Raw genomic sequence first — 9,717 nt, 5'->3', positions numbered from 1 at the left:
TAATTATATAAATAAATATATATATAACAACAATAATAATTGATAAAATATTTATTGTATCAAAATTAAACAACAAATCAAGATAACCACTTCAATGGTATCAAGAATTTGATGTAAATTGGTAATAACAAATAATTCATTTTTATACCTACAATAAAAACAAGTTAGCTAAATGAAAAGAAATAAAGAAAGAATATACAAAATATAAACAATCTTACTTCACCAAGAATTCATCCTCTTCACCTTAACATAATAGATTTAGCTTGTCATGAGCTTACTTTTGATCAACACTAAAATCATCACTCATAGTTGGGAAAATGAAATATATTGGAACTTAGAACTTTTACACACACGCACACTATATTTCACAATAGGATAGAATGATTCTCAAGCTAGCACAAGACCTATATTTATAGGCCAAATGAGAGAAAGGGTCAAAAATTTTATTAATGCCATGTAGTTGTAATAGTAGTTTTTGTCTCCTCCAAATTCAATTCCATGGCTCTTCTTTCAATGCTATGTTCCACGACTTTAATCTCCGAATTTGACTTTGCTCAAAACAGCAAACATGTAGGATATTGTATGTGGATGAATTTTAGGCCATTTGGTTCACCTCATTTGGTTATATATTGAATTATTTATGATTTTTTACTATAAGATGGTCATAGTAAAAGTAAATATGTCCTCCTTTTGATATTTGCACAATTTGATCATTTTAATAAACTTTTTAAGCATTCATGTCTTCTGCAAAGTTGTAGATAATTTCTCAAGGATTCCAAACATGTTTGAATCACCTCCATTTGAATTTGTAACTAGAGTTATCATTATTTTACCAACACGTAGAAAAACTGAAAATAAAACAATTTAGCAAGACATTTAAATATAAAAAAACAATACTAAAATAACAAAATTTATAATTTTAAGTGAAACTTAAATTTTAAAATACATGTTTTAACATATAATAAATTATTAATTTTAAGTTTCATCATTAACCCATGTCTCAAAAATCATAATATGCCGAAGAAATGTGTTGGAAACTTAATTTCGAAGTTTGAAAAACTGAGTGTGAAAATGATGAACAACTGATCGAGAAGATTAAAATAAATCGTAAACTGACAGTTGCCCGAACTGAAGATTAGTGTGTATTTAAGGCAACTGAATCAACCTAACTAAACTACTTAGTCAATTGGATTATCAGTTGGAAATTGATCAGTTGGACTATAATCAGTTGTGATCAATCAGTTAATCCTATCAGCTTTGTCAACTGATAAATCAGTCTGACACATCATCAGTTAAGGAACGTAGCTATCAACCGACAATCGTACAAGAGCAGACTGCAACGCATAGTGGGAACTTCGCATATTAAAAAAGCTTCAGTGATACAACGGATATAATGTTTCAAATGGATTTATTGTTACCAGTTGGAAGCAAGCCTATAAATAGCCGAGAAGATCAGCTGATCAAAGACAATCCACAATCGAGAGAATCAAGAATAATCTAGAAATCAAGCAATCAGATATCTAGCAAACTCTGTGCATACTCTTTATGTTCTATATCTCTCAAAAGCTCACGCTTAATATATATATTCATAGCATTCAAGGCTATACTTCGAGCTTAAAATCACAAACTTATCATTGTATTATTCGATCTTGTAGAGATCAGTTGTGCTGAATAGTTACGTATCAGTTGAGTACTGATAGTTGTATTGGAACTAAGAGTTTCAGTTTTGGCATTGTTAAGTCCAAAAACTGAAGTGTGTTTGTACAAATCATTGTATAAATCAAAGTTTTTTAGTAAATATCATATCTTCGAGATAGAAGAGGTAATATAAGAGTGTTTGAAATCTCCGAACATCCATAATTCTTGTGTCTCTTTATTTCAGTTTCTATTCTATTTGTCAGTCAGTTTATTTCCACACTTTCATCAGTTAATTGATTGACATTGACAAGCAAGATTCCAGAATTCAGTTTGTCACCAGACTGATTCATTATTCGAAGAGTTCGTGAAAATTTTCAAGTGTTTATTCAATCATCTCTCTTTTAAACACTTTTTCACTCCCAACCGATCCTAACAAGATGCAAAGTCTTGGGTTCAAGTGTTGGGGGAGGCGACAGAAATCATTTTACAGGATGAGATATTCTATGAGTGACAGTACATGAGCATGGGCTACGGCTCATGCTTGGATCATCCTAACGATCCATGATCAATAGTAGTGCATGAGTACGAGTTCATGTTAATTCAGTTTAATACCTCATGATCGTTACAAATTATCACCCATTTTCATCCTCTCTCGGGGTAGTACAGTAATTTTAGATTATTATTGAGTATAGTGTAGCCATTTGTGAAGCACAGAAAATAAATTACTAGTGTTTGTTTTGGACAAAAAAATAAATTACTAGTGTTGGACCAAAGCATTTGTTTATCAATAAAAACAAGGGACCAAATACGTTACAGATCTCATTGTTTAAAAAAAAAACAAAAAAAAAAAAACAAACAAACAAACAGATTCGAAATTCAAGGATGGGATGTTTGGAAATAATTATTAAAAATTTCATAATTTTTTTTTTCCATTTTCACTTTTGTTTAATTGGTTCTTTCAACATATTACGTTAGTAATAAAGTGAAAAATTGATGTATAGCAACTATTATATATTAAACAAAATTTAAAGCACCTATGGAATATCATACTGTTTTAAATACGACGGAAAAATATCCTTTTAACAGATGAATATTTCGTGGATATACGGTCATGCTTCGTTTTTGAATTTTTTTTTGTATCTATATAATTTCGCACCATTTTAATTTTTTGATTTTTTTTTTTTGAATTTAAATCTCAGTATTTGTGCATAAATATCCCGTAACCAATGAATGTCATTGGATTTAAAAAATTTATTTTAGTTTTCCTTAGATATTTTTCCCCCAAAAAATTATATAGCATTAGTAACGTGAAATAACCCACGTCGTTCAAAACCTTTCCCTATTGAGATCACGTCGATCAAAAAATAAAATCAACCACGAGATATTTCTCAACTACAATTAGGGATGGCAATTTTCCCCGCGGTTTCGGGGCTCCGCGGGAAAACCTGAAATGGGACGGATTCGGGGATATGTTAATGGGTTTGGTTTCGGGTTCGGGGATTTTTAAAAATCCCCGAAATATATTGGGACGGGTTTGGGAATCCTATCCCCATACCAAACCCTCCCAAACCCGCCCCGATAACATATATATATACATATACAGTTATATATATATATATATATATATATATAAATACAGTAATATATATATTATATAAAAAAGTATATACAGTAATATATATTAAATATAATACTTACACATATATATATATATAAATACAGTAATATATATATATATTATATATAAAAAATATAATACTTTTATATATATATAAATACAATAAAATATTCGGGTATTTCAAACGGGTTCGGGGACGGGGACGGGGATTTTATCCCAGCGGGTTCGGGGACGGGGATTCCCCGATAAGGTAGATCCGGGGATGGGTGCGGGGATGAGAGCGGGGATATAATTAGGGGACGGGGATGGCAAACCCGCCCCCGCCCCGTCCCATTGCCATCCCTAACTACAATCTTAAAAAACCCATGCCCAAAAAAAATATTACTGGAATAATCAATCATTCATAAAACCACACTTCTAGCCGAGAAATTTAACTAATGCACATTTATTCATGTATAAATCAAAATACACCAAACATTATGTATCTCAAAGGTAGCAACCTAATCATAGCACAAATCAAGAAATCTATTCATCTCACAATAACTCGAAGTAGTTCTTCATACTTACCAACGTTACTGATATTTATAAAAATAGCATACAAAAATTATTTAAAACCAACAACAATATCAAGATATAATTACATAAGCATCACAAAGTCACTAACCATTATACATCCATTCAGTTTCTTTTCATGGTTCTATCATGCATCTCGAGCAACTATGAGCTCCACGAGCTGTTCCGTATCCCCAACGTCAGATAGTGCCAAAACATCGTCTTCCGTTGTGATGTTGTAATTCTGTCCAATAGCTCTCAAAAGCTGGTAAACTTCGAACATCGTAGGCCTCTCTTTCATACCAGGAAGCACACAATTACAGGCGACCTTCAGAAATTGGAGAAGCTCGTTATCATAACCTTTCCCTTTCAAGGCTGTGTCAATTGAATCTTGAAGCTCATAGGTAGTTGAGAGTTGTGAAATCCACTCGACTAGATTCCCCTTGAAACTTTCGGGGGCCTTTTTGACAAAATTTGGTTTCTCCCCCGTTACCAACTCCAGAAGCACAACCCCGAAACTATAGACATCACCTTTTGGGGTGACTGTTAAAGTTCTAGTATATTCAGGAGCGACATACCCCAACTCCCCAAAATCACCATTCACGAAAGTGCTGAAATGAGTGTCAATGGGATTCATGAGCCTAGCAAGTCCAAAATCCGAGATTTTGGGCTCTAATCCACGTCCAGCAGTATGCATTTTGAACTGATATTTCGGTGAATTATACGTGGATTACAAGTGTGGTGGAGCCATGCGAATCCTTTTGCTGTCCCAATCGCGATTTTGAGCCTGGAAGGCCAGTCCATAACTTTTCCACCATCATTTACCTCATGCAGCTTATCATGAAGGTTACCATTCGGCATGTTCTTATAGACTAGGAGTCTTTCCTTCTTAGTCATGCAAAACCCGAGAAGTGGAACCAAGTTGCGGTGTTTCACGCTTCCTAGAGTAGCCATTTCAGACATAAATTCTTTTTCTGAGTGTTGAGTATCCTGCAATCTCTTCACCATAAGAGAAGTTCCATCTTCAAGTACTGCTTTGAACATCGTTCCAGTTCTTCCCGACCCGATAATATTTTCTTTGCTGAAGTCATTAGTCGCCTTCATGAGATCTCTTAAGTTCATTTTAGACACTGCTTTGTCAAACATTTTAAGCTGAAAAAATATACAATTCTCAGTTATCCTTCATACGGAAACAGGTACAGAAAAATTTCAAACACAAAATAAGATGATGGAAGAAAAATTTTTAAAGAAAGATAGGACACGATATTAAATTTTTACGAGGAACTTACGAAATGTGACCCAAGAATCTAACATAAGCCACATCAAGGTAATTTAGCCTCGTTTCAGATTAAAATCGAAAATTCTATGAAAGTAAGCATTTATCTTGCCTTGGTGCGTTTGGTACCCTTGATACTCCTTGCCCATTTGTTGCCCAGAGGATCTTCATCCTTCTTTGTTCTCGTCATCTTACGCAAATAGAAAAACATGCTGATTCCTACACCTAAGGCAGAAATAACCACACCACCAACAGCTGCCCCAACAATCGTCGGAGCACGGGTTTTCTTTGAAACATCTGGACACGAGGGCAAAGGACCACCACACAGTCCCGAATTACCTGAATAGTTCTCAGTAGTTGCATTGAAAAATCTGGGAACTGGACCAGTCAATTTGTTGTTTGCCACAGAAAATGACTTGATTCGGTTAAGTAGGCTGATCTGAAGAGGGATTTGACCACTCAATTGGTTGTTGTCGAGTTTAATAGAATTCATGTACTGGCATTTGGCAAGATCCTCGGGGATCTCTCCCGATAACTGATTGGATGATAGGTCAAGTGTCGTCACATAGGTAATTAAATTTGAGATATTATTTGGAATGTTACCGTATATGTTGTTGTTTGAAATATCTAAGCCAGTCAACGAGGAGCAATTAACAATTCCTTGAGGAAACTCTCCCTTAAGTCCCATGTCCACTAGCTTGATATTAAGGACCTTATTCTCATTTTCGTGCCAGCGTTCAATGCCAATAAACCTACAGATATATCCCTCAGTACTATTGTTGAAATTCCATGAATATCTTAAGTTGTTGAGTGGGTCTTCCAAAGAATCTTTTATGGATTTGAGACAGTCCACGTCACTTTGAGCGGCACAGCAGATTAATTCAGTTAGGATCAGCCAAATACAGGTGATAACGAGAGTAGGACGAGCTTGAAAACAGAACAACAAGAATTCTGATAAAGGGGCCATCATGAAGAACCAAAACTGAAATCAAACTCAAGGTTTTTGGTCCATCACAAATCACATACTTCACTTCCTGAAACAAACACAAACGAATAAAATATCAGACAACATCTAAAACCTTTCAGGTGAATCCAACATATGCTATTCCAGATCATGGCTAACAGTTTCCGACTACAAATCACCCCACAACCAATCCATGGCAGATGAGATCATCCCCATTAACTCCAAAGGTGAATACTCAACCGTTGAATAATTCAAAGGCAATCAAAAAGAACAAACATAACTAATTCCTGATGTTAAACATTTATCAGCATAAAAATGTATTCCCTTTAACAAAAGCACGTAAACAATCAAAGACCAGAATTGTCAAATAAAGACTTCACTAAACTCAACACTTCCTCTATCCCCAAAGAACACAGAATAAACCCTAATCAGAGGAAGAAAAGATACAAGAAAACAGATAACAAGAAGCTGGAGAATCAAAACCAACGGCTCCAACAACGATACGACATATCAAACAAAGATGACCAAATACATCACAAAAGCAAACATATGCATCTTAATCAGAATAAATTCACATGACCCAAATAATCACGCAAACATAGAGGGAAAAAGATGCAGAAAAACCCACCTGAGATACCACAAAAATTCTCCGTAATCAACAAAAATAATCCTTAAATCAGAAGCCCAGAACTTCGAATCATCTCCAAGAAATAAAAAAAAGAAGTAAAAAGGACTAAAAAATCAAGTCTTGGGGAAAAACTTCAAAGTCAGCCCCAAAAATAAGATCATGTAGAATAAAAATAACCAAATCCACGAGCTAAACGAAGTCTATACGTAATAAGAAATTACTTGAAAGATAAATTACGCAAAAATGTGAAAGCTTGGATCTTTATGTTATTGTGGAACGGAGACCTGAGAGGGGACCGGGATTATGGATTATGACAGGGTTAATGGACATTACAAGTGGGGTTTACACTCCTCACTTGAAGAGAATCCTGAAGCCGGTGTCAAAATTTTATCAAAACAAAATTAATAATTATTTAGTGTTTGCATTAAAATAAATTTTGGGCCAAATATGATAAACCCACGAAATATTGAATTAAATGGTCTAAATGTATTTTTGCCCAAATAATGCATATGGGTCGCAAATTTTGCCACAATCACGTTCAACTCTGAACACGATAAGTGTTGAACGTTCAGAGAAAGTGGGAAGTGGAGAGAGTAACTTGCAAGAGAAATAGATAAACAAAAGCAAGGAATCAACTATGACAACACAACTCAACATCAAACTCAAAAAATGCTCCAACAGCAGATCTACAAATTTTAGTAAGCATTTCAAGTATTTTTACTTTATATTCCAGATTTTAGCATTTCTAAGTTTTGTAAATTTCTTATGATTTGTAAATACATAGTCATGACATAAATTTATTTCTTCAATTTTCATAATATTTTTAATAGTTTTTAGGGTATTTTTTTAGGAGGTTAGAACTGCCTATCAAATTTCGGATATACTTTCGTTTGATTTTAGAAGTAATATTTTTTATTTTTTTTTATACGCAAATTGGCGTTTTTAGCACCTGACGGGCTTACATTCGATAAAAATTGTGCAAACAAAATTGACACGTTGAGTAGGATCCGAGATATGCCGCCAATAAGGAACGAAAACATCAATCACGGAAGTGGGGAGTCCCTGCCAACTGATGAATTGAATCTTCACCCATATCAAATTCCATATGTGTATTCTCATATTTCAAACCATTTGGTGGAGGAGTTGACTGCTATGGAAATCGGTGGGATATCACACGCAGTGTCTAAAGCAATTTCTCACTATTTGGAAAAAAAATTCATGTGTAAACGAAGTCAATCCACTAAGGGAGAGCATAATACAAATTACACATTGGTGAATTAGGAGAGTAATCAACCCAAAAAAGTAGAAGAAAATTCGGGGAGTTCCAAGGCATGTGACATTTATCTCCCAATCTCAATACTCTTTGTAGGGCCCAATTTCAGTACATGTAAACTCATGCATTATTTAATTTGTTAAGTTATTTATTTAATTTTAAAATGATTTAAATGGTGCATATTTTATGACTTATTTGATGTTAAAGGTTTAAATGTTTATTTTATGCACTTTAAATCGTTTCCCGGAAGTTTTATGTTTCAGGCGAATTTTCGATGTGGGATCGGGAAGAATTTAGGTGATTTATGAAAATGTGGCATTTTAGCCTAATTTATTTTATTGAGTGATTTTAAGATTGTAAACTTTTCAAAAGTTAATTTGAGATAGTTGGGGGATTTTAACTTTTTTTTTTTGTTGAATTAGTGTATTATTTAGTATGTTAATTAATGGGTTAAGATTTTTATTAAATATTTTAATTACCCCAATTAACTACTAATCAACCCCTTAATATACCCAAACTACTGTTCGATCGACACTGCCCGCAGGGGTCGATTCAACGGCTCGGATTTTTCCGAGTCAATTATTTTTTTTTTACAGGGAGGTGGGCTCAGATCACTCATGTGGAGTGATCCGGGCCGTTCATTGCCAGTGCAGGCACTGCCTGCACGGACAGGTTGAAACAAACCCCCAAACCACCGCCTAATCCCTTTCTCCCCTATCAATACGTTTCATTTTTTTAATTCAACTCTAGTTTTCTCCCCTCTCCTCCTACCCTCAGCAGTCGTCCCTTTCCCCTAGCTTTTCTCGGTGGTTTCACTCAGTTTAAAGCAAAGAAAAATTGTGCAGTAAGTCGCATCCGATCGGTTCCCGCATCTCCCCGCTTCGGTGTTCGGTATTTTAGCGTGTTTCATATCAAAAAGGCAGGTATATTCATCCGTTTATGCATCGATCTCATCATAGTATTTGTTTTTATGTTTATTATGTGTAAAACTTCATGTATGTTGTACAAAGTTTGAGTAAAAATTGGTTGGATCGATTTTAAAACGATTTTAGATCTGAAAACTAAAAATTTTCTATCATTTTAAATACTGCGACTTCTCGGTCGATTTTTTGGAAAAATCTTTCACCATATAAAACATAGTACTTTTCGATACCTTCGATTTGACAGTAAATTCGAAATATTTGGATAAGAAATGAGTGAGTTAAGATCGTTTTCGTAGGACTGCTCAAACTGTATTCTTTCTGAAAATGTGTTCTTGACGAATTCTTGAAGTTTGTTTGTTGTAGGCTTCGTTGAGAACCGTTGGTTGATCGCTGCTACGTTTAAGTATTGTGAGTATGATATTGGGATAAATTTTGGTGCTTCGTCTTGTGTCGATAGGCACCTGGTTACATTAGAAGTCTTAGGAAACATTTTGGTGTCGAATTGTCGAGTTCACAGTTTGAGTTGCGTTGTATGGCTTGCATTGTTGTTTTGGGGCATTTGTGTGAGTTTGAATCACTACCATAGCGTTCTAGGATGGGTCTCGAGGTGTTGGTTCAAGTTGATAAGGCATGGGTTAGAGTTTGCAACGAATTTGTGCATTTGGGGTCGAGCTTGCGCAGGGTTAGCGCCACAGCGCTCAATGGGGAGCACCGCAGCGCTCGAATCTCGCAAGCCTGGCGCCGCGGCGCTGCCCTTGCGGCGCCGTAGCGCTAAGGCTGTGGCACTGCCAACCCCGCGGCGCTAGTGCCTGGCGCCTAGGCGCTAGGCAGCGCCGCCGCGCTAC

At 35.3% G+C, this 9,717-nt stretch overlaps 1 protein-coding gene across 1 annotated transcript; it reads right to left on the bottom strand.

Moving 5' to 3' along the window:
- Positions 1–3,763: 3,763 nt before the first annotated feature.
- On the bottom strand, positions 3,764–6,902 carry LOC142543180 (probably inactive leucine-rich repeat receptor-like protein kinase At5g48380). Its single transcript, XM_075650274.1, is given in 4 exon segments — positions 3,764–4,483; positions 4,486–4,960; positions 5,197–6,118; positions 6,677–6,902. Coding segments are annotated over 3 exon segments (1,860 nt in total). The 5' UTR covers positions 6,055–6,118; positions 6,677–6,902; the 3' UTR covers positions 3,764–3,956.
- Between the last annotated feature and the right edge of the window lie 2,815 nt (positions 6,903–9,717).

The sequence above is a fragment of the Primulina tabacum genome, chromosome 4, assembly GCF_025594145.1.
Source record: "Primulina tabacum isolate GXHZ01 chromosome 4, ASM2559414v2, whole genome shotgun sequence".
In the NCBI taxonomy this organism is placed as follows: Eukaryota; Viridiplantae; Streptophyta; class Magnoliopsida; order Lamiales; family Gesneriaceae; genus Primulina; species Primulina tabacum.
This window is presented reverse-complemented; position numbering and strand designations above follow the sequence as displayed.